This window comes from Chiloscyllium plagiosum, unplaced genomic scaffold (genome assembly GCF_037043375.1).
Source record: "Chiloscyllium plagiosum isolate Xiang-an unplaced genomic scaffold, Cpla_swu_hap1 HiC_scaffold_20, whole genome shotgun sequence".
Taxonomy (NCBI): domain Eukaryota; kingdom Metazoa; phylum Chordata; class Chondrichthyes; order Orectolobiformes; family Hemiscylliidae; genus Chiloscyllium; species Chiloscyllium plagiosum.
The window spans coordinates 42,322,332-42,348,914 of NW_028270158.1; the positions used below are offsets into that span (position 1 = coordinate 42,322,332).

The window sequence follows — 26,583 nt, forward strand, 5'->3', positions numbered from 1 at the left end:
ATTATTGCACAGCAATCCACAAGTTTGCTTCTACTGTTTTACGAATTACTGATATAAAAACAAGATTTGTCTTGGTGTCTTGTTTGAATATAAGCAGTTCCTTTGTTCAGGCCTACCTTGGATTTTCTCTCAAGAACAACATTGCTACTCATTCCTGAAAGGAAACAACATACATTTAGGGTGTGTCAGTACTGCCCAATGTCTTATCAGTAGCATAACCAAGAACACAATGTTAGGACCCCCTTGTGATCTGAGCTTGATATTGTGTCCTTTACATGCCCTAAGTTCCACATTTCTAATGTTTTTGAAGACTGACAAAAAAAAAGAAGAGAGGAGTCCAGATGCTGTGCCAATAACCTGCTTTATTTTAGACAACGTGATATACAGAGTAGAAGTTCACATAAATTTCACTTAGCTCAATGATACTTTTCAAAAACATAGCAAAATATTTGCTGGTTTGATTTTGGAGTAGAAATTTATTGCTCTGTGGACTGCCTTGCTGATATGATCCTCTACTTCAGCTTGGCTTAGTTAGTTCAGATGACTCACCTCTAGACCAGTAAAGATTTCCCTCCCTATCTGGGTGCATTAGCACATACTTTAGATTGAAAGTCCTCTACTGCTACCTTCTAGATCAGGGGTGGGCAATTAATTCTTCCAAGGGGCCACATAAGAAACCTGAGTTGTGTTGGAGGGCTGAACCAACAATAAGTTGAACATAATTCTGCTCAGTATTAATTTTCTCCCATTGTAAAAAGTAGTAAATTATATAGTTTTGCACTGAAACTTATAATCAAAAGAATAAGGATATTCTGTTACAATAAAGATATGAAATTGTGGAGTAGGTCAAATTTAGAAGAAATAAACAGTAAAAACAATAATTTCAGTATTTCATTTTATTTTTAACGTTAATCTCACAAACCAATAATGAAAAGTTGTTTCATTATTGTTCAGTATTACAAACAACAAACAACTCTACAAAAAGCAATAAGTGCTTTTGATGTTTTTCAGTTCATTTTACTTGTTTAGTTAGAAAGATCCAGTCTGTTTTGGGCTTGAACAAGTGCACTGAAATCTGGTTGAATGTCTGAGGTGGATATGTGAAGGACAGCTGAGAGGTGATCAGTGATAGAGGATCTGTATTTGGATTTGTTGAACTTCATCACTGAGATTGTCTGTTCGCATATATAAGTAGATCCAAAGAGGACTAGAATCTTCTGAGCATGCCTCCTCATGTGTGGAAAGTTCTCCTCTGTGAGGGAAGAGTAAAAATCAAGCAGTGAGACTGACCTAAAGTACTCTGCCAGAAGTACAATGACCCTTCATCAGAAGCTGCTTATGGTACAAATTTATAACTGTTGGAACCCTGGAACAATGGCTTAGAGTTGGTCTGACTCAGGTTAGGCCAAGTTTCTGTGAGCAGGTCAATGAGTTCAAGCGGAACATCACTAGGTGCATTCTCCACATTGCATGTAAATGGGGAAAAAATCATGTGCATTTCATTCTCAACCATTTTAAAGTTTGAAATCGCCTTGAAAATTCACAATGCAGTGCTTCTAACATAGATGAGTACCTGTGGTGGTGATCAGCTGAAGGTGCGGCTTCCTTCAGTGTTGGCAAGTGGGTGAGAATGTTGTCCTCCATTTGGCTTGAGAGAAGCTGCAACTTTCTCATAAAAGCCTTCACCAAGTTGTACATTTCATGCTCAAAAAGGACCTTGCACTGCAGTTTCACATTTAGTTCATTCATAAGTGCAATCACATCAACAGCAAAAGCAAGGTCTGCAATCCAGTCTGCATCTGAAAGCTGTGGAATGCCATTCCCCTTCCTCATACAGAAATGTTGAATCTGTTCTCTCAGGTCCCATACACTTCTCAGCATTTTGCCCAGGCTGAGCCACCTGACAGCTGTGTGGTAGCCTATGTCACGATGTTCATTCTCATTTTCCTCCAAAAGTGCAACAAACTGCCTGTGTTTCAAAGCTCTTGCTCTGATGAAGTTAACTATTTTAGTTACAACATCAACCACATGGTTAATTTTTAACACTGACTTACACAACACTTCCTGATGTATAATACAATGCAAAAATACTAACTTCTGCTCAGGGTCAATTTCTGTCACTTTGTCCTGCATTCTCTTTAAGAGTCCAACATTTTTTCCCGTTAGATTTGGACAACCATCCGTTGTCACGCCCGCCAGCTTTTCCCATTTTAGTCCTGTGTCCAAACATGCATTTACCTCCATGAACAAATCACTACCAGTTGTTGTTCCTTTCATTGACTGCATGGCTGCCAGCTCCTCCGTGATTTTAAAGTCCGTAATTATCCCACGTACGAAGATGAGTAGCTGGGCTGTGTCACGTACGTCGCAGCTCTCATCCAAAGCCAAGGAAAACAAGTCAAAGTTGACCGCTCTGTGCTGCAGCTGAAGCTCCAGATTTCGCACAATGTCCCCAGTCCTTCTCGTTACAGTGTATCAGGAGAGGGGCACATTCTCAAATGCCTCCTTTTTCTCCAGGTCTGCAGAGTCTAACAAGCATTCCTTAATAAACTCTCCATCAGAAAATGGTTTACTGTTTCTGGCGATTTTGTGGGATATGACATAACTTGTCTTGGCGTGAGCTGACATTTTGAGGACTAGCCAGCAAGTATCACTTTTAGCTGTTCAAGCACGCACGCACATACACACGCATGTGTGTCCATACGTAAATAAAAAAAGCATCCTTTTCAAAACAAAAGCAACACAGTTGTATTGTGTGCATGGCGTAAATACTTTTTCATTTATGTTCTAATTTAAGATTGACCTCATGCGGGCCGGACAGGAACGACCAAAGGGCTGGATATGGCCCGCGGGCCGTAAAATGCCCAGGTCTGTTCTAGATGATATACAAAGTGAGGCTTAGTCTGGTCTTTCATCTGGATTGAAAGCTACCTGGACTACACCTCCTCCCACCCTGCCCCCTGTAAAAACGCCATCCCATTCTCCCAATTCCTTCGACTCCGCCGCATCTGCTCCCAGAAGGACCAGTTCCAAAAACGTACAACCCAGATGGCCTCCTTCTTCAAGGACCACAATTTCCCCCCCGACGTGGTCGACGATGCCCTCCACCGCATCTCTTCCACTTCCCGCTCCTCCGCCCTTGAGCCCCACCCCTCCAACCGCCACCAGGACAGAACCCCACTGGTCCTCACCTACCACCCCACCAATCTCCATGTACAGCGTATCATCCGCCGTCATTTCCGCCACCTCCAAACGGACCCCACCACCAAGGATATATTTCCCTCCCCTCCCCTATCAGCATTCCGTAAAGACCACTCCCTCCGTGACTCCCTCGTCAGATCCACACCCCCCACCAACCCAACCTCCACTCCCGGCACCTTCCCCTGCAACCGCAGGAGGTGCAAGACTTGCGCCCACACCTCCCCCCTCACTTCCCTCCAAGGCCCCAAAGGAAGCTTCCATATCCGCCACAAATTCACCTGCACCTCCACACACATCATCTATTGCATCCTCTGCACCCGATATGGCCTCCTCTATATTGGGGAGACAGGCCGCCTACTTGCGGAGCATTTCAGAGAACACTTCTGGGACACCCGGACCAACCAACCCAACCACCCTGTGGCTCAACACTTCAACTCCCCCTCCCACTCCACCAAGGATATGCAGGTCTTTGGATTCCTCCATCGCCAGACCACAACAACACAACGTTTGGAAGAAGAGAGCCTCATCTTCCGCCTAGGAACCCTCCAACCACAAGGGATGAACTCGGATTTCACCAGTTTCCTCATTTCCCCTCCCCCCACCTTGTCTCAGTCAAATCCATCGAACTCAGCACCGCCTTCCTAACCTGCAATCTTCTTCCTGACCTCTCCGCCCCCACCCCAGTCTGACCTATCACCCTCACCTTGACCTCTTTCCACCTATCGCATTTCCAACGCCCCTCCCCCAAGTCCCTCCTCCCTACCTTTTATCTTAGCCTGCTGGACACACTTTCCTCATTCCTGAAGAAGGGCTTATGCCCGAAACGTCGATTCCCCTGTTCCCTGGATGCTGCCTGACCTGCTGCGCTGTTCCAGCAACACATTTTCAGCTCTGATCTCCAGCATCTGCAGACCTCACTTTCTCCTTTCATCTGGATGCAAATGATCCCATGCCAGTAACTGCAAGCATAAACATAAATTTACAAATTAGCAAGGTTCATTAAAATTATCTGCTCATTTCGCATTTGCAGAACGTGGCTGTATGCAAGCTAACAGCATGTTTCCTTAGATTATAATTAAAATGTGTCACATAGGAAGGCCCAAAAAGCTACGCAATTCAACTGTGTAGAAAACACTATATAAATGCAATTTCTTTCTTAACTTGCAGACTGAGTGCAGTAATGATAGGCTAGGTGTAAGCTTGCAAAAAGCTGCAAATTAATGTAATGCCATCATTTTGGGCTGTACACTGTAAACTATCACTGTGTACAATGAAAGCATTATATTCATCATCTGTAAACACTCCCATGTTATTTAGGTTTCAGGTATGTTTCTGAGAACCTCCAGCTAATTTTGTTCTGCTGTCCTTATTGCATGCAGGGGTACAATCTCATGAATGTACACAGTACTTTGGCCCATGGCCCATTCATTGTTTGTGAGTTGGTTGATCAATGATGCATGTAAGAATGTATCACAACCAATCTTAATTCTGTCTTCACCAAGCATTTATTTATTATTCATTTTTCATCAGGATCCAGGCTGATTCAGTTTATCTCATTAGCTTTAATGCATTGAAGCTGACTGTGGTGTCCATGGTACTGTAATATAACAGATGTCTGGTCTTTATCCCAAAGCTACTTCTGGGAGTCTCCTGTGCATAAATTCATTGTCATGTTTCTTAAATTACAACCATTTTGGCACTTGAAAAATACTTTATTAGCTGCAAAATGCTTGGGGAGGTTCTAAATTGTGATGGGTACAATACAAATGCAAATCTTTCTGACGCAACACAAGTTGACCTGTGATTACCCAATCGATGTTATTTGGTACTAAATAGGGAGTTAATTCAGTAGGGAATCTAGCCTCTGGCACAAATAAATTTTTGAGGATCTCTCAACTGGAATGGATTTATTTGCTGCAGAAACTGCTGACATAATAGGATGGTTTCCCTGTACTATACCACTCTGAAGTAGCAGGGTAAAACATTTCTCTGCCCCATGATTGAAATTTGGACATGGAGGAGAGAACAGGTGCAGGTCTAAAGAGTCAAAGCCTTTAGATCATCCAAGGTGCCACTTCCTAGCCAGTGCTTTAACTTAGGTTTACTACAAGAAGTAACATTTCCCAGGCAAGAGATGGGTGAGACAGGGCAGAAAGTGTGGATTGAGCAGATTGTGTCTAACTGCACATAGACATTGGCTGATTGATGTCACAAACCATAGCTTGATGCAAGTGCAAGGAAGGAGGCTGATTGGTGACTAGGATTGGTGACTAGGACTGGTGAATATTTCTAGTCTTTAAAGTAAAAGTCAGATCTTCACTTTACACTTAGGTCTCCGTGTTTTCTTCTTCCTTCACTTAAAAATAATTGCTTAAGAATTAGATTGATACGGGTGATTTTAATCTCATTTTAGTTGTTGAAAACAATACATCAGTGTAGTCAAAATGTAAATTGCAGGGAATCTCAAGTAATTAATTAATAAATTAGATTTTAATATAATTGTGATGTATTGCTATTGCAACATATAGAAGCTGCTGGACACCAAAAAGATCCAGAGTGAACACATTCATAGTAATTGTTTGCAGCTTGAGGGACTTCAGATTAGAATCGGAGCTAGAGTTTGAGTTGGAGACATTGCGCCACCCATCAGGGAAGGAGAAAGTAACCTAGACACTTTGCTGCAGAGGATGGTCATATCCTTCCAATTAGGTAATTAAAAATTGGTCTGTTGTCATGGGGATAATTAATGCTTTAGATACTGGTCACTGCAACTATGAGCAGAAATCCCGAAGACTGCATTGCCTGCCCCTAATCAGGCTTAAGTTCAGCTCCTCAGAGCTGAAGAAGAACTTGGAGAGGGAGAGGAGTGATTCAATTCTCATCATCCATGTTGCTACCAACAACATTGGTAGGTCTAGAAAGGAGGTTTTGCTGAAAGACTTGGAACAGTTATGAGCTAAATTATAAAGTAGAACCTCCAAGGTAATAATCTCTGTATTACTACCTGAGCCATGAGAAATCTCACATAGAGTAAAATAAAGGGGTTAAATGTGTGACTCAAAGATTAGTAGGAGGGACGGTTTTCAGTTTGGAGGGCACTAGTGCCAGTACTGAGAAAGAGGGAGCTGTTATGATGGGATGGTTTTTATGTGGACCATGCTGAAAGCAGTGGCCTGTCGAATTAAATAATTAGAGCTGTAGAGAGAGAGGTTTAAACTAATTAGAAGGGAGAGGGAGTTTGGGGGAAATGAAACTTAGCCTTACAAAGCAAGAGGCTTTGGCTGATTTATAGGGTAACTATTTGGATAAAGATACTCAGAGTGGGACAGGAAGGTATAGGGTATACAAACATAGAAAGTCAGCAGTAAATGAAGTCAAAAGGAAAAAAAAAGGCAAAGAGGCAAAATGAATGGCTCTTGAAGGCATGTAGTATTTGGAACAAAATAGATTAAAGTATCGCACGATTATAGGTTAATGGTTATGATCTTATAGCCATTACAATGACATGGTTGCAAGGAGATCAACTAAACATTCATGGGGATTTGACTTTTCAGAAGAACAGACAAGAAGGAAAGGGTGATTGGGGATATTGAATCAGAAGGTGTAGAATACATATAGATGGAGGTAATAAATAATAATGTATAAAAAGGAAATAACAATCGCTATATGGTAAGACTGTGAATAAATAGGTAATAATAAGGATGTATAACAACACATCTTGTTGTAAATATGCCTTAATCACCTAATGCATTTATATTTAAAGATGTGCATTAATTGTTGGGATTCCAAGCAGTTATTCTTGGGCTGGGGGTTTCACTTTGTCACATAGGTGATGGGCTTGATTGTTTTAAAGCCCTTTTAACCAGATGATCTAATTCACCCTTTGTTCATTTACACCTTGGGTATGAAGTGAATGCTGAAGCCTACCATGACTCCACTGTCCCCAGGAAAAAGCAATTTCAAAACTTCAAGTTGAAGAGAAAGTCAGGGTCTTCAAACAGGAGATCACTTGGCCAGTTCTGTTTGTATCAGCTCTTCAGTGGATTTATTCAAATAATTACATGCCCCCACCTCCCCAATCCTTGCTAGTTCTTTCCACATAGCCCTGTAAATTATTTTCCTTCAAGTGTTTATCCACTTCCCTTTTGCAAGTTATTGTTGACTCTACTTTTGACACACTAGTGGTGATCATAACAATAATAAAGATTCAAGGCACAATTCTTGTGTTGCCTTTAGTTCTTAATCACTTTGTAAAAGCTATCCTCCTAGTTACTATTACTTCTGCCACATAGAAACTGTTTATCTTTATTTACTTTGGCAAAGATGTGCACGTTAGGTGAATTGGCCATGCTAAATTGCCCAGAGTGTTCGAGGATGTGTAGGTTGGGGGTAAATGTAGAGTAATGGGGAATGGATTTGGGAGGGATACTCTTCAGAGGGTCGGTATGGACTTGTAAGGCCAAAGGGCCTGTTTCCACGCTGTAGGAATTCTATGATTCTCTGACTTTAATCTTTCTGCAGATTGGGACAGTTTCCAAGAATGGTATGTTGTGGATCAAACTAGCAAATGTAATGTTGTCTTTATCTCAAGAGGGTTGGAATATAAAAGCAGTGATATGCTTCTGAGACTTTATAAAGCTCTGGTTAGGCCCCATTTAGAATACTGTGTCCAATTTTGGGCCTCACACCTCAGGAAGGACATACTGGCACTGGAGCATGTCCAGTGGAGATTCACATGGATGATCCCTGGAATGGTATGCCTAACATATAATGATCGGCTGAAGATCCTGGGATTGTATTCATTAGAGTTTAGAAGGTTGAGGGGAGATCTAATAGAAATTTACAAGATAATGCATGGCTGAGAAAGGGTGGACGCTGGCAAGTTGTTTCTGTTAGATGGGAAGACTAGGGCATAGCCTTAAAATTAGAGGGGGTCAATTTAGAATGGAAATGAGGAGACACCTCTTCAGCCAGAGAGTGATGGGCCTGTGGAATTCATTGCCACAGGGTGCAGTGGAGGCTGGGACATTGGGTGTCTTCAAGGCAGAGATTGATAAGTTCCTGATCTCGCAATGAATTAAGGGCTATGGGGAAAGTGCGGGTAAGTGGTATTGAAACACCCATCAGCCATGATTAAATGGCGGAGTGGAATAGATGGGCCGAATGGCCTTGCTTCCATCCTATGTCTTATGGTTTTATGAATCAGACTATTTTGGCTCTGGTGATGTGTAATGAGGCAGTTTTAATGCATAATGTTAGAGTGAAAGATACTCTTGGAAACAGTGACCATAACATAGTAGAGTTTAGCTTTCAATTTGAGAGACAGGAACTGGGTCAGAAACAAAGGTGCTCAGCTTAAATAAGAATAATTACAAAGGAATTATAGCAGAGCTGGCTAAAGTTGACTGGTTTCTTGGAAGGTGATAAGCCGACTGTACTTACCTGGGAAAGTTAAGGATAGCATCAAACTGAAAATAAAACATACAGTATGGCAAAGATTAGTGATAATCAGAGGAATTAGGAAAGTTTTAAAAACAAACAAAAGACTACCCAAAAAAAATTAGAAAAAAAGCAGGGAGAAAATCAACTTTGAGAGTAAACTTCCAAGTAATATCAAGACAGACAGCAAGAACTTCTTTAAATAAATAAAAAGGAAGAGAGAAGCCAAAGTAAACATAAGCACTGTAGAGAGCAATGATTAGATTCCCTACAATATGGAAAAAGGCCCTTTGGTCCACACTGACCCTCTGAAGAGTAACCCACCCAAACGCATTCCCCTACCCTATATTTACCCCTGACTAATGCACCTAACACTATGGGCAATTTAGTATGGTCAATCCACCTGACCAGCACATCTTGGATTGTGGGAGGAAACTGGAGCACCCAGAGGAAACCCACACAGACTCCGGGAGAATGTGCAAACTCCACACAGACAGTTGCCCAAGGCAGGAATTGAACCTTGATCCCTAGCACTGTGAGGCAGCAGTGCTAACCACTGAGCCACCATGCCACCCTAAAATGTTTGGGCAAATAATAATTGGAAAACAGGAAATGGAAGTGGAGCTGCATAAATACTTAGTATGAGTCACCACAGTAGAAGATACCAATAGTATACCAAAATTACTAAATAATCAAGGAGTAAAAGGAGGAGAGGAATTAATAATGCAACACAGTGGCTCAGTGGTAAGCACTGCTGCATCACAGTGCCAGGAGGCCAGGTTCAATTCCAGCCTCAGGTGAAAGTGAGGACTGCAGATGCTGGAGATAGGTACATGGAGGTGGAGGTAATGGTGATAAGTTGGAGAGGAGGGTGGGGTGGATAGGTGGGAATGAAGATGGACAAGTAAGACAGGTCATTAGTGTTGTGGCGCATTGGAAGGTTGGAACTGGGATAAGGTGGGGGGAGGGGAAATTAGGAAACTGGTGGAATCCACATTGATGCTATGGGGTTGGAGGGTCCCAAGGAGGAAGATGAGGCGCTCTTCCTCTCTGACCTATCACCACTACCCCCACCTCCATCTACCTATCACACTCTCAGCTAGCTTCCCATCAGCATCCCCCCCCCACCCCCTCCAGGACCCCCCCCCCCATTTATTACACCACCGCTCGGCTCACAGCCTCATTCCTGATGAAGGGCTTTTGCCCAAAACGTCGATTTTTCTGCTCCTTGGATGCTGTCTGACCAGCTGTGCTTTTCCAGTACCACACTCTCGACTCCAGCCTCAAGTGACTGTGTGGAGATTGCATATTCTCTCTGTGCCTGTATGGGTTTCCTCTGGGTGCTCTGATTTCCTCCCACAGTCCAAAATGTGCAGGTTAGACAGATTGGCCATACTAAATTACCCATGGTGTCCAGAGAATTGCTGGCCAGGTGGATTAGTCATACAGGGAAATGCAGAGTTACAAGGATGGGGTGAGGGGTTAGAACTGGGTGAGATGCTCTTCAGAAAGGTGCTGTGAACTCAATAGGTTAAATGGCCTGTTTCCACACTGTAGGGATTCTATGATTCTAAATATAATAACTATTAATAGAGAAAAAAATGCTAGGGGAAATTATGGGAATAAAACTAAAAGGTATACTGCATCATCCCAGGATATCAAAGGAAGTAGCTACAAAGATAATGGTCGCACTTATGATAATCTTGCACAAATTCTTAGGTTCTGGAAAAGTCTCAGTGGATTGGAAAATTGACAATGAAAATAGGGGGGAAGGCAAGTGGCGAGAATAATCCAAAGATTCTGCAGAGGAAGATGGACAGGTTGAGCAGCTGGATAAAACGTTGGAAGATGGAATGTAATGTGGTAAAATGTGAAGTTATGGATTTTGGCAGGAAGAACAGAGAAACTGAGTATTATTTAAATGGAGAAAGATTGCAGAAAGCTATAAAGCAGATGGATTTGGGAATCCACATCCGTGAATCACTAAAAGATTCCAAGTTCAGAGGGTAATCATAGAATTCCTACGGTACATAAAGGCCATTCAGCCCATTAAGTCTGCACTGACCCCATCCCTGTAACACTGCATTTACAATGGTTAATCCACCTAGCCTGAACATCTCTGGATACTGCAGGGCAATTTAGCATGGCCAATCTGTGGGAGGAAACTGGAGCACCTGCCAGAAATCCACACAGGCATGGGGAGAATGTGCAAACTCAAAGACTGGAATCAAACACGCTGTGAGGCAGCAAAGATAACCACTGTAATAGGGAAGGCAAATGGAATGTTGTCTTTTATTTCAAAGGGAACAGAGTATAAAAGTAGGAAAGTTTTGCTAAAGCTATCCAGGGCATTAGTCAGTCCACAGCTGGAATATTCCGTCCACAGCTGGAATATCATGAGCAGCTTTGGGTCCCTTATTTAAGGAAAAATATACTGGCATTGTACGCAGTCCAGAGAAGGTTCAGTAAGCTGACTCTGGATATGGAGGAACTGCCTTATGAGAACAGGTTGAGTAAATGAGCCTGTACTGATTGGAAAATAAACGAATGAGAAGCAACCTTATTGAAAGATACAAGATTCTTAGGGGGGCTTGTCTAGGTAAATGATGAGAGGTTTGTTCCTCTTATATTATGGACCAGACCAAGCCCCCCGCAAATATATCAAGGAGATAGTCTAGACACAAGTTTTATCTTATCTAAAGGCAAGAGTAAGGTGCTGTGTTCCAAATATCATTCCATTGGACACACTACTCGGCTTTAAGCAAAACACACTATATTCTTACCTTCAGTTAAAATACAAACAAAAGAAAGAAGAACTGATACAACTTTAACTCCTTTCGAAAACTTAACACAATAATAGGTTATTTAACTAATAGACAGCACTGTTCCAATATAGTAACATTTCATAAACACACCCTTGGCAAAGGCAAAGTCAGTAAAATTAGATTGTCTCACATGCATTTCTGGTGCAGAATGAGAAAATTCTTGTACAGAGAGAAAGAGATAGCTTCTACAGCCAACTTCAAAACTGTTACAACTGCTGGAAACAAAAACTCTAGTTCTGGGGAAGTCTGAGTCCATCTATTCAGGCTGCTTTTATTGTTCCAACTTGTAAAAAAAAAACCCAAGGCTTCACAAGCTGTTTACCTTATTGGCTTGGAATGGATTGCTCTAAACCTCTGTCTCAGGCTTCCTTCATTTAAAAAAAAGGACAAAATACACCTCTGAAACCATTGTTTCATCACACTTCTGGGAGTGTCTAGGACCAGACAGCATAATTTCTGAATAAAGGGCCACACAGTTAAGACAGAATTGAGGAATTTCTTCTGTCAGACAGTAGTGAATCTGTGCAATTCTTTATTGCAGAGGGCTTTTGATGTTGGATGGTTAAATATATTCAAAACTGAGAGGGACAGGGGCAACTGAGTCAGGGAATCAAAGGTAATGGGAGAAACACAGGAATGTAGTTCAGGATTATCAGATCAGCCATTACTTAATTGAATGGCAGAGCAGACTTGATGGTTTTGAATAGCTTACTTCTGCTCCTACATCTTGTGGTAAGTGACATTTGACTTCAGTTTCACATTTGGATTATTGCTGTACAGTCACATGTTCTATAATTGGTGGTTTAAAGGCAATAAGGATGGTAGGGGCTTATTAGATTGTTACTAGTAAGTAGAAGAAATGTTTTTAGGTTGCATTATTCAAAAGAAATTATTCTTCCCCCTTTCACCCTTTTTTATTGAAGACACAGATCTTTATTGTGTACAGTTCCACTTAATCATCTTGCTAGGGAACCATGTTTCATATGTGAACCTAAATAATGGCTTTTCATAATTTAACTGCACATGATGGGGGAGAGACAGCATCAGTCATATCATCAACAGACATCAACACAGCTTCACTTTCTAGTCCCTCTAGCCTAGGACATTGAAGCCATCTGCAGTGATCCCTACTGACTTTGTTGAATTCTGCTTCCTCAGCATATATAGGGTTGTTGTAGTGCGTCCCTATCTCTGAACTAGGAGACCTGGTTTCAAGTCCTACCTGCTCCAGAGGTGTTTAATAATATCTTTGAACAGGTTGATTAGGAAATATCTATATTGGACCAAATTATTACTTTATGAGCTGGAAAAATGAATGATAGTTTCAAAAGTATCTTGGCTGCTGTGACTGGTATGTTGTTATACAGTGACACATACACATAAAGTCACAGTCTGCAAAGTAATATAGATAGGTCAAATGAGTGGGGAAAAAAATGGCAGATGGAACATAACTTATGAAAAGGACAGGGTATCCACTTTAGCAGAAAGAATAGAAGAATATTATTTAAATAGTGATACAGGTTTATGTGATACAGAGGGATATTCAAACGTGAATCACAAGAAGGCTTACTATGCAGGTAGAACAAGTAATTAGGAAGGCAAACGAGTTATGGGCTTCATTGCAAAGGTGGAGTATAAAAGTACAGAAGTTTTGCTACAACTGTGCAGGTGTTGGTGAGTCCATGCCTAGAATATTGTATATAGTTTAGTCTCCTTATTTAAGGAAGGATATACTTGCATCAGAGGCAAGTCAAACAGATTCATCAGATTGATTCCTGAGACGAAGTGCTTGAATTTTGGGAAAATGCTGAGCCTATTATCATGGAGTTTAGAAGAATAAGACACAATCTGACAGAATCAATATCATAAAAACAATTTGCTGTCTGATAATTCACTGCCACATTTCATATGTTACAACATTGTCTATACTTCAAATATACTTCATAGACTGTAAAAGATTTTGGAGATCATGAAAAGTGCTATATAGCAAGTCTTTCTTTCTGTGGAACTGACTGATGATCTGTGCTAGTTGCCTTTGCATCCTCCGCAACAACTCTCCATTTTCCTAGTGCAAAGGCAGCATTATGGATTATTGCTGTACAGTCACGTGGTTTAGAGGCAGTAAGGATGGTAGGGGCTCACCTGCTGTTTTCATATTGCTTAGTGTCACTCTTCAGTGATCTCAATTGGAGAATAAGTTTGGATTTGAAGTTTTAATTGTTAGTTTTTATGGCTTCAGATTTGTCAATAATCAGCAACTGTATTTCACATAATCTCTTTGGTATTAAATCCTTAAAGCAGCACTTGGATGATAATAATACTAAAAATCCTTCACATTTCATTATCATTCCAAAACTCCAACCAATTGATGATGATAGCAAAGACAAATCGATATAGAACATGAGTTAGCAGTAAAATGACAAAGAAATTAATTATGAGAGGAATAGGTGGATAGTTGGAGTTTTTTCCAAGGTGAAAGTGTTAAATACTAGGCAACATAAGTTTAAGTTGAGAGGGGCAAAGTTTAAAGGAGGTGTGCAAGACAAGTTATTTACACAACGGTGATAGGTGCCTGGAATGCACTGCCAGAGGAGGTGATAGAAGCAAATATGGTGGCAATGTTTAAGACACTTATAGCCAGATGCATAAACAGACAGAGAATAGAGGGATATGGACTTCCTGGGCTGAAAGGCCTGTTCCTGTGCTTTACTGTTCTATGTAAGTAAATTTGATAAAGTTCTGCACAACAGACTTGTGAGCAAAGTTAGAGCTCTTGAAATAAAATCGTTAATAGCAGTATGAGTACAAAAGTGGCTGAAATAAATAGTGATTAATGATTGCCTTTTGTACCTGAGAAATGTTTATTTTTTAAAAACAACCTGTTGAGAGAAGTCAGACAAACCTCTGCGACTTGAATCTGGACCTTCTGGTCCAGAGATAGGAACATTACTACTGTGTCTTGGAGGGCGATTTATAATCGAAAAGTGTGGTGCTGGAAAAGCACAGCTGGTCAGACAGTATCCGAGGACCAGGAGCTGATGAAGAGCTCATGCTCAAAACGTTGTCTGGTCTGGTCCTCGGATGCTGCCTGACTGGCTGTGCTTTTCCAGCACCACACTTTTCGACTCTGATCTCTAGCATGTGCAGTCCTCACTTTCTCCTGGAAGATTTATAGTGGACTTTAGCTAGGGAACCCTGCTTTTCCTATATATATATATATACATGTATCTGGATATTAATGATCTAGACCTTGATATATATGGGCATAATTTCAAAATTTGAAAATATAGTGAACCAGTGTGGAATTTCAAAAGAACATGTTGGAATGGGCAGACGGTGGCAAATTAAATGTAATGCAGTGAAATTTGAGGTAATGTATTTTGGTGGGAAGAACTGCAAGAAAGGACAGAAATGGGAAGCAGGTAACAATAGTACAGTTAATCTAACATCTGTCATTGAGAAACTGCTAGAATCCATTAATGTGGTAAAATGGAGATATTTGGAAGTTCATAATACAACCAAACAGAGTTAACATTGTTTTATGACTGGCAAATCATGTTTTTTAAATTCATTTGTTGGATGTGGGCATCACTGGCTGGCCAGCATTTATAGACCTGAGAGGTAGTGATGAGCTGCCCTCTTGAACTACATGACATTGAGCTATTGGATCCAACACAATGGATAAAGGGGATATAATAGATATAGTGCATTTAGATTTCCAAAAGGCATTTAATAAAGTCTGACATTAATTTTTCTGAACTCATGCTAATAAAAGTGGTAGTAACATTAATAGACAAATTGCTGATAAGCAGAGGACAAAGTTGGGATAAATGAGACATTTTCAGAATGTCAAACTAACTCGACCAATGCTTGCGCCTCAACTATTTATATTAATGACTTGAATTAAGGGAGAGACAGCATTAAAGCTAGATTTGCTAGTGATGCATAAATAAGTTAGGAAAATAATTGTGCTGAGAATACAAACAGTATATAGGGATATAAATGAGTAGAAAAAAAGAGCAAGTATATTGTGGGAAAATGTGAGATAGTTAACTTCAGCAGAAAGAATAGAAAAGCAGAACGTTATTTGAATGAAGTGAAATGGCATAAATATGCAGTCCAGACGGTTATGGGTATCTTTATACATAAATAACAAAGTTAGCAACTAATTAGAAAGGCAAATGGAATACTGGAAACAAGACCAGAAATTGCTGGAAAAGCTCAGCAGGTCTGGCAGCATCTGTGGAGAGAAATCAGAGTGAATGTTCCCCTGGTCCAGTGACCCTTCTTCAGAACTTTCCAGCAACAGAAGTTCTTGTGGTTACTAAGTGGAATATTGGCCTTTATTGCAAGGAAGTGGAATGTAAACGTTGGGAAGTCTTACTATAATTGTGTTGTTCATTTGAGCATTGAGTACAGTTTTGGTCTCCTTATTTAAGGGGTGGTGTATTTGCACTGGAAACAATTCAGAGGAGGTTCAGTTGACTAATTACTGGGATGAAAAAGTTGTCTTACGTGGAAAGATTAAGAAGGTCTGTACTCATTGGAGTGTGGAAGAACAACTAGTGATATTGCTGAATCATATTCTGTTGGGCATGACAGGCTGGATACTAGGAAGCTGTTTCTTCCCTGGGGAAAATCTAGAACTCAGGACTTCTCTCCACAGAAAATCATTAGACTTTAAAATTCTGTTCTGCAGAGAGAAGTAGAAGCTGGATAAGTAAATATCAAGGTTAAGTTAGATATTTGATTGACAAGCCAGTTATGGAGGGACCAGCACAAAAGTGGAATTAGGTACCAAAATCAGATGAGCCATGATCTTATTGCAGCAGGTGTGATGGGTTGAATGGCTTACTCTTCTGATTTAAGAGTGCAGAGAGGCAATATAAAATAATAGCTACAATTCTGAGGGAAACATATTCAGGCTGTTATGATACAGTGGTAGTGTCCATGCCGCTAGTCAAGAAGGTCCAGATTCAGGTTCTACTTGTTCTGGAAATGTCTCAATGTATCCAAGCAAGTTGATACAAAATACTTACAGATCTAAGAGAGAGAGGTGTGGTAATGTAGGAGCAAAGGGACTTTAGAGCAAACCTACATAAATCACAAAGTAATAGAGCAGGTTCAGACAGAGGTTAATAAGGTCTACTAGATCCTGGACTTTATAAATGGGACCAAAAATACAAATGCAATGAAGATGTGCTAAACCTGCAGAGAACACTCATTCAGCCTCAACTGGAGTACTGGGTTCAGTTCTGGGAACCACACTTTAGGAACGATGTGAAGGCATTTGAAAGGGTGCAGAAAAGATTCATGACGATGATTCTTGGGATGATGAACATCAATTGCTTAGTAAGATTGGATAAATTGTGACTGTTCTCCTTGGAGAAGAGAAGGTTGAAAGAAGATTTGATAGAGGAAATCAAAATCTTGAGGGGTCTGGATAGAATAGAACTGTACCCATTAAGGAAATGATCAAGAATTTCCTCCCTTAACTTTCCCAACTTTTGTTCCTTTAGAACCACCTGTAAAACCACTTTTTAACTAAACTATTGGTGCCTTGATAAAGCACCTTTTAAAAAAAAAATTCACATGAGAAAGATACCACATGAATGCATATTGTTGATGTAAACTCCAATTTTAAAGGGGTGCAGAAGTAGTGGGCTCAAAGGGTATGGGTGCCCAAAACATTCAAGGTGGCAGAGAAGGTTGAGAAAGTGATGAATAAAGCAGAAGAGATCCTGGGCTTCACAGGTGAGGCATAAGAGAACAAAAGAAAGGAAGTAATAATAAACGTATATAAAACACTAGTTTGGTCTCAACTAGAGTATTGTGACCAGTTCTGGATACTGCACTTTGGAAGGATGTGAAGATTGTAGAGATGGTACCAGAAAAGATTCTCTGGAATAATTCCAGGAATGAGAAATTCCAGTTAGATTACAGAAGCTGAAGTTGTTCTTGAAAAATAGAAGACTGAGTATTTTTGACTAAGAGAAAGTGAGGACTGCAGATGCTGGAGATCAGAGCTGAAAAATGTGTTGCTGGAAAAGTGCAGCAGGTCAGGCAGAATCCAAGGAGCAAGAGAATCGACATTTCGGGCATAAACCCTTCTTCAGGAATGACTAACATAATGAAATCCACGCGAGGATCTAAACAAAGTAGATATGGGGAAACTGTTTTGAATAGCAGAAGGGTCAAGAAGCAACAAACACTAATTTACAGTGAATAACTAAAGAAACAAAGTGACATGAAGAAAGATTTTTTTTTACACAGCAAATGATTAGATCTGGGATGCACTGCTGAAAAGTGTGCAAGAGGCAGATTCGATCATGGCCTTCAAAAGAGAATTAGATAATTATCCAAAGAAAAAAGATTTTTTGTATTTCAGAGAAAAAGTCTGGTAGAGGGACTAAATAATTGCTCTTGCAGAAAGTCAGCTTGGACAAGACGGGCTGAATGACCTTATTCTATTATTATTCAATGATAGAAAGACACTATATCATATATGTGTGAATGTGTATATATAGGTCCAATATAGATATTGATAAAAAGTTAATAAATAGTGTAGATATAGGGAATCAACACAAGAGAAGCTGATATGTTGGGATGAGGGACCTGATTTACATTATATAAGGCAGCAGGAAGTTAAATCAGCAACTGCTCCAATCTTATCAGTTTCTGCTGAAGATAGGTTAATATTATCCTGATATAAGTACAGATAGACAAATGGTGAAGTTATCAAATAAAATTATGCATATCATGATAACACAGCAATGCTTTAATTATAGTTGTTGGCTAGGCCTAGATCATCTGAAATTATTGGTCTGACTGGTTCAGAGATTAGCATCAATAAATTATTAAATGTGGAGGGTGTGTCCTCACTTTAGAAACCTGTGTTGTAATGAATAAGCAGTTCTAAAAGGAGCAGAAGGGGAAAACTGGAACAGTTAAACATCACAGATATTATCACATTCCTCCTACACTATAGTGTCAAAAAGACATGGATTACATTTAAACTGACACCTCCAGGCAGAATACAAATAAATACTTTTTTTAAATGCAGACAAATAAAACAAAAGTATTGAAAATACACACAGGGGTATCAGTATTTGAGCAAAGACAGACTTGGGGTCCAGGTGGACACTCAGCAGCAGAAAACTCAGTCTGAATGAAGCCAGTACAATGCCCTCTCATTCCTCCATAGGCTGTATCTTCCCAACATTCTCTGTGCTTTATTTCTGAGTCATAATGCATCAGCTGCTGCCAAGAGACAAAAGGAGAGAAGATTCAGGCAGGTTAGACCAGATCACTGCAGTGCTGCAATAACATGTTGGCAAGCACACAACTGAATCATACAACCACAGCCTCAGCTCCACAACAGACTTAATGACATCCTGAACCAATAACATTGAAACTCAGAAACCCAATTCAAGAATCAGTAGACAGATTATTTTCTGTGATTATTCTCACAACCTACCCACTTCCCTCGTAGTGAAGGGGAGAGAGTGAGACCCTATATTTTATTGCCTCAGGAACGTTTCTGTAGCTCTCCTAACAGTCCATCTGCATAGGGCTGTAGCCAGCACTGTGGATTAACTAACCAGAGGATCAAATTATTTGAGAGAAATGGTGGCATATTGCTGACTGGGCTGGATAGCAAAGAACAAGGGCTGCAAAACATCCACTCAATTAAAGTGGAGTTAATTTCCATGTGGCATTTCATACTAAATTGGATTAAGAAAACTGATGGTAGATGGAGGAAAATGCTTTAAGTAAGTTTAAATTTGTCAGCCCCATCACAACTGCTCATCCATTTGTAGGTTGTGGATTTAAGTCAAGTATTTTATAGAACCTTTAGCCTCGTAAAGATTCCAATATAGAGGTGTTATAAAATTGTTACCACTTAAGCCACACAAAGTGATATCAGGGCAGGTCCCCAAAAACTTCAAAGCCAAGAGGAAGTGTTATGGACAGTCTATAAAGAGAAATGGGGGATTTAGACAAAAGGCAAAGGAGTACATAACAAACAGCAGGATCAGAAGGGTCCTGGCATGTATGTCCACCAATCCCTTAAAGATAGCAGGACAAGTAGATAAAGTGGTTAAGAAGGCATATGGTATACTTGCCTTTATTTGCCAAGAAATAGAGTTTAAGAGCTGATAGGATATGTTGGAACTGTATTCAGCATTGGTTAGGCCACACTAAATTATTGTGTACAGTTCCAGAATTCACATTATTGGAGGGATGTGATTGCCTTGAAGAAGATGTAGAGCAGATTTACAAGGATGTTGCCTGGGTAGGAAAGGCTTAGTTATGAAGACAGCTTGGGTAGATTGGGGTTGTTTTTCTTGGTAAAAAGGAGCCTGATGGGGAACATGATTGAGATGTACAAATTTGAGGGGCATAGAGTATACAGGAAGAAACTTTTCTGCTTGTTGGGAGATCAATGTCCAGGGGACATAGATTTAAGGTAAGGAGCAGGAGGTTTAGAGCAAGTGTGAGGGAAAATGTTTTCACTGAGAGGATTGTGGAAATCTGGAACTCACTACCTGTAAGGGTGGTAGAAGCAGAAATCCTTATAGCATTTAAAAGATATTTGGATGTATACCTACGATGCCAAGGCATACAAGGCTATGGGTGAAGTGGGCTGGAAAATGGGATTAGAATAGCTGGGTGTTTGTTTTTGACTGGTGCAGACTCAATGAGCCAAATGCCTTTTCTCTGCTGTAGACTTCTCTGATTTTATGAATTATCAAACCAGGATCTGGGAAAGTAGGTGAAAGCTTGGGATCAACTCATGACACTGACTTTGCCTTCTCTACAAAGATCCACAAGACTTACCATTATACAACAATGACAATTAGAATGCAATGTAATATTTGACACAGCATTCATAGTCTAAGAAAGGTGATGTTGCAGTGTATCCTTTAAATGTAACACAATTTCTGGAAATACTTTTTGTCATGACCATCTAAACACATTTTGAATACAAAATCCATGCTCACACCAGCATTACAGTACCACATTGTTGGAGCTGCTGTCTTTTGGATGAAATATTAAAGCTACTGTCTCACATAGAGGTAATAAACCCCTCTTTCAAAGAAGGGGAGTGGTAATTCTCTTTAGGCCAGGGCTACGATTTAGCCCTTAATCAACTTTACCAAATAAACAGATAATCTGATCTTTTATTGCATTGTTGTGTGGGGTCTAACTATGTATGAATTAGCTGCTGTTTCTTGCATTACTATAAGACCATAAGACATAGAAGTGGGAGTAAGGCCATTCGGCCCATCGAGTCCACTCCGCCATTCAATCATGGCTGATGCGCATTTCAAAGCCACTTACCCACACACACTTCCCGTATCCCTTAATTTGTTGTGAGATTAAGAATTTATCAATCTCTGCCTTGAAGATATTTAACATCCCAGGCTCCACTGTGCTCCGTGACAATGAATTCCACAGGCCCACCACTCTCTGGCTGAAGAAATGTCTCCTCATTTCCGTTTTAAATTGACCCCCTCTAATTCCAAGGCTGTGCCCACGGGTCCTAATATCCCTCCCTGACGAAAACAAATTCCCAGCGTCCACCCTTTCTAAGCCATGCATTATCCTGTAAGTTTCTATTAGATCTCCCCTCAAACCTTTAAACTCTAATGAATACAATCCCAGGATCCTCAGTCGTTCATTGTATGTTAGGTCTACCATTCCAGGGATCATCCATGTGAATCTACACTGGACATGCTCCACTGCCAGTATGTCCTTCCTGAGGTGTGGGGCCCAAAACTGGACACAGAATTCTAAATGGGGCCTAACCAGAGCTTTATGATGTCTCAGTAGCACATCGCTGCTTTTACATTCCAACCCTCTTGAGATAAATGACAACATTACATTCTTGAAAGTGCAGGACTGGATTAGAACAAGTTAGCATAGGATTTAATAAGGGGAGGTCATGCCTGACAAACCTGTTAGAATTCTTTGAAGAGGTAACAAGTAGGTTAGACCAGGGAGACCCAGTGGATGTTATCAATCTAGACTTCTAAAAGGCCTTTGATAAGGTGCCTCACGGGATGCTGCTGAGTAAGGTCAGGGCCCATGGTGTTCGAGGTGAGCTACTGGCATGGCTTGAGGATTAGTTGTCTGACAGAAGGCAGAGAGTTGGGATAAAAGGTTCTTTTTCAGAATGGCAGCTAATATCAAGAAGTGGTGCCAAGAAAATGAATTCAAGTTCTACTACACAATAGCGACAACTTGCTGCCCTGTGCCAAAGTCACTTCACTTTAAAACTGTGTCCTAAGCTTGTATCAATTCAGGGCTGACTTGAATCTGCAAAAGCTCTGAGTTCTTAATTTCAGCTGACACTTAATAATGAATCTGAAAGCTCAACTTGAACTGGAATTACAACTCAAGCCATCTAAATGAGCTGTAAGTCAAACTCAGTCACTGTCAATGAGGATCTCGAAGCAAAGTTCATATTATCAGGTTCTAGGAGACAATCAGCGCCTAAAACTTAAAATGTATTTTTTTCTTTTATGATTATGATCTCGTATTTTCTTTCCCCCACCCATCCCATTCACTGGAGTTTTCCATTTCAAGGCAATACCATCTCAATCGCTGCCACTCTGAATCAGCAAGTATGTTTTCAAAGCTCCACTGCTTGCTCTCATCTGTTTACACACTGACAACACATACACACATTCTCAAAAGAATAGACACACTGACATACACAAATGCATACTCAAACATGCACTTAAGACATGCAGTGATACGTACAATTTCAAAAATGTATGCAATATAAACCCACTTTCATTGCAAAAACATAAGAACAAATTTATTTATATAATAAACTTGTTATAACAGCATGTCAAAGCCCTTAACACAAAAATGCAAGTTCATATGTCTGTGTGCAGAAATCTCTAAAACTCACATACAATCATGCAGAAACATGTACACAATAGATACACAACCACACACTAACTTCCCTTCAATATTTTGATCATGTTGAAATCACCCATGTGAATGTGACCCTCCAGAGTTGCAAAATTACAGGAATTAATTTCAGAGCAACAGCCATTTTCCAGCATTGTCTTCTTCGCCTCTCAAAACATGTAGAGGCAAATGTATTGAAATTGTCCAGTTTCACATAACAGGCTCCACACCCAGACATCAGTTGGCAACCTAACAATGACATCTGAGCTACCGAGAGTTTTTGAGGAAATTTCCCCAAACATGCAGATATTTCCAAAGGACACAGACTCCAGATTTATGTTATCAGAAGCTTGTGAGTACTGTGTACTGTATTCTTCTCTCCCTTTGACCCGTTGAGCTGTCCCCAGGACATCTCCATGAAGACCAAGGGGAAATCAAAGGATGGGGAGCATCAAGCTACTTGATTTCTCCCGCTGTCACTCCTCTTTCCTGAGAATGCCCAGGTGCAAAGGCAGGCTGTGGAGGAGAAGTCCCCAGCGGAATATTCCCAGAGGCATTCCTCCCAGACCAATGTTTATATAATATCCTCCAGCTCAGTAATTTTATAACACCCTCCCAGTCCAGTTATTTTATAAACCATTCACATTCCAGTTCAGTGATTTTATAAACCCTCCCCCAGCCTAGTTTAGTGTTTTTATAAACTCACCCCACCCCCAGCCCAGTGATTTTTCAATCACAGATTGAGAATGACCAACACATGTTAAGCATAATGGTGCCAGCCATGCTATCCTTCCCGTCCTCTCCCCTTAGTCCCACTCTACTCACATCGGACCTCTTACTGTCTGAGTGGGAAAGGTTGCCCAGCTACAAATTGTACTCCACTGCAGGCAATCTCAGGCCAAACAGGAGTGCCTGGTCTCCAGGTGTGTTGGACCAAAACAAGACTGGACCAAGGCCTTGCACTGCTAAGTCCATGTGGTAGCTGGTGTGCAACGGTTTCCCCACATTAAAAGAACTCTCACACAGGCGCCTTCCATTCCGTCAGGATGAAGTCTGGGACTTAGAACATCAGGACCCTTATGGAGAGTCCTGCCAGTGACAGACCAGAATGCCATGCCACCATTGCTCGCTGGGAACTCAGGTGCTACAATATTGACATCGCTACCCTGAGTGAAACCTGGCCGGCAGGGGAAGGACAGCTCAGAAAGGCTGATTTTTTTGGAAAGGCAAGGCTGAAGAAGAATGCTTCATCCATGAAATCAGCTTCACCATCAAAACCAAAGCAATGGGCCAACTCAAAGAGTCCCCCAGCAGAATACTCACTCTTGCTTGGAATCAGTACGTCAAGTATTCAGTGTATATGCACCAATGCAGGTGAGAACAAGGAGGAATTCTACTCCAGCCTTGACCAATCTCTCTCATGGGTTGCTGATGTGAACAAACTAATCATCCTCGGCTACTTTTACACCAGAGTCGGCAGAGATGCAGACCTCTGGGTTGCTGTAATTGGGAAAGAAAGAGTAGGGAAGCAAAACTCCATTGGTACCCTTCTCCTGACCAAATGGTATAAATAGAAAGCAGGAATCATCAGCAGTGCTTTGTCCACATCACTGAAGATGTGACCTAGTATGGTGATGAAAAATCTGAAACTGAACCTTCCAGCTCAGCGAGCAAATCTACATCCAGAACCTCAAGCTGAGCTACAAATCTTCTCAAAACTCGCTATCAACTTAAATTTTAGCCCCACTGCAGCACAGACGACAGAAGCAGTGCCACAAGAAATTCAAGAACTCACAAACCTAGAAAACATAGCCTCATGCAACCAGCTCCTCTCCACAAACCTAGCAACCCTTTGTGACATTGAGTCATAGAGATATACAGGACAGAAACAGACCCCTAGGTCCAATCTGTCCTTGCTGACCACATATCCCAACCCAATCTAGTCCCACCTGCCAGCACCCTGCCCATATCCTCTAAACCCTTCCTATTCATACACCCATCCAGATGCCTTTTAAATGTTGCAATTGTACTAGCCTCCACCGCTTTCTCTGGCAGCTTATTCCATGCACGTACCACCCCCTGCGTGAAAATATTGTCCCATACGTCTCGTTTATATCTTGCCCCTCTCACCCTAAACCTATGCCCTCTAGTTCTGGACTCCCCACCCCAGGGAAAAGACCTTGTCTATTCATCCTATCCATGCCCCTCATAATTTTGTAAACCTCGATAAGGTCACCCCCTCAGCCTCCGACGCTCAGGGAAAACGACCCCAGCCTATTCAGCCCCTCCCTATAGCTCAAATCTTCCAGCCCTGGCAACATCCTTGTAAATCTTTTCTGAACCCTTTCAAATTTCACAACATCATTCCGATAGGAAGGAGACCAGAATTGCAAGAGAGAGAGAGAGAGAGAGAACCTGATGTTTGAATTCATGTATCGCTGGACATTGGAGTGCGTCTGGGAAAATTATCAAACAGTGAAATTCATGACTGATCTTGGAGGAACTGTTGGGCCAAGTTCACAGCACAGAAGCAGATAAGTTAATCATTGTTTTAGGTGTGGCCTACAGACAATCTGCAGTAGTGAGTAGAGTAGGTTCTTTCTTGATTATATGTTTTTGGAGATATGTCTCTTGATTAAACTAAAAATATAAGCCATAACTATTAATTTAACTTGGGGCAGTGTTTGTAGAGAAATAAGACAGTGTTATTTTCTGGGTCTGTAGATTGTGAAGGAGCAAAAATGGCCTTTAATAGAGTGACATGTACTTCTTGTCAGCTGTGGGAGTTTAAAGAGAGTTTAAGGGTTACTGTGGATTATATCTGCTATAAATGCTGCTGGCCGCGAATCTTATCAGATCGAATGGATCGGTTGGAGAGACAGTTAGAAGCAATGAGGAATTTGCAACAGCAACAGTGTGTGATGGATGGCAGTTATAGGAAGGAGGGCAAGTCTCAGATACATTCACATAGATGGGTTAACTCCAGGAAGGGTAAGAGAGATAGGCAGCTAGTGCAGGAGTCTTTTGTGGATATACCCATTTCAACCAGGTATGCTGTTTTGGAAAATGTAAAGGGTGATGGATTCTCAGGGGAACGTAGCACCAACAGCCAAGTTTCTGGTATTGAGACTGGCTCTAATGCAACGAGGGGTACGTCGGGTTCCAAGAGATCAATTGTGTTGAGGGATTCTCTAGTCCAAGGTACAGACAGATCTTTCTGTGGCCAGCAGCGAAAAAGCAGAATGGTGTGTTGTTTCCCTGATGCCAGGATCAAGGATGTGTCAGAGAGGGTGCAGAATGTTCTCACTGGGGAGAGGGGCCAGCAGAAGGTCACTGTCCACATTGGAACCAATGATATATGAAGGGAAAAGATTGAGATTCTGAAGGGAGATTACAGAGAGTTAGGCAGAAATTTAAAAAGGAGGTCTTCAAGGGTAGTAATATCTAGATTATTCCCGGTGCTACGAGCTAGTGAGAGCAGGAGTAGGAGAATAGAGCAGATGAATGCATGGCTGAGGAGCTGGTGTATGGGAGAAGGATTCACATTTTTGGATCATTGGAATTTCTTTTGGGGTAGAAGTGACCTGTACAAGAAGGACAGATTGCACCTAAATTGGAAGGGGACTAATATACTGGCAGTGAGATTTGTTAGAGCTGCTTGGGAGGATTTAAACTAGTAAGGTGAGGGGGGGGGGGGAGACCCAGGGAGATAGTGAGGAAAGAAATCAGTCTGAGGCTGACACAGTTTGGAAAAGGAGCGAGTCAAACACTCAGAGCAGGCGGGAACAAAGCAGAGAACAAGGTAGGACTGATAAATTAAACTGCATTTATTTCAATACAAGGGGCCTAACAAGGAAGGCAGATGAACTCAGGGCATGGTTAGGAACATGTGACTGGGATGTCATAGCAATTACAGAAACATGGGTCAGGGATGGGGAGGACTGGCAGGACTGGCAGCTTAATGTTCAAGGATACAAATGCTACAGGAAGGATACAGAGGGAGGCAAGAGAGGAGGGGAGGTGGCATTTTTGACAAGGGATAACATTACAGCTGTGCTGAGGGCAGATAGTCCCAGAAATACATCCAGGGAGGTTATTTGGGTGGAACTGAGAAATAAGAAAGGGATGATCACTTTATTGGGGTTGTATTATAGACCCCCTAATAGTCAGAGGGAAATTGAGAAACAAACTT

The 26,583-nt window shown here is 41.1% G+C and overlaps 1 protein-coding gene across 2 annotated transcripts in view; it reads right to left on the reverse strand.

Annotated features, from left to right (window-relative positions):
• Positions 1 to 356: 356 nt before the first annotated feature.
• The window catches only part of LOC148146606 (general transcription factor II-I repeat domain-containing protein 2A-like), a 45,320-nt gene continuing 19,093 nt past the window's right edge, over positions 357 to 26,583 (reverse strand). The window contains exons 2-4 of one of the 2 annotated variants that reach the window (XR_015760626.1): positions 18,561 to 18,725; positions 3,965 to 4,160; positions 1,152 to 1,252 (exon numbers count right to left, since the gene is read on the reverse strand). Coding sequence is in view for 1 of the 2 variants with exons in the window: in XM_087998093.1 (XP_087854219.1) it covers positions 1,123 to 1,252; positions 1,574 to 2,286 (843 nt within the window). In the remaining variant the exon portion in view is untranslated. Of the gene's footprint in view, positions 1,253 to 1,573; positions 2,921 to 3,964; positions 4,161 to 18,560; positions 18,726 to 26,583 lie in introns of those variants that run through there. The other variant, XM_087998093.1, reaches the window with a different exon arrangement.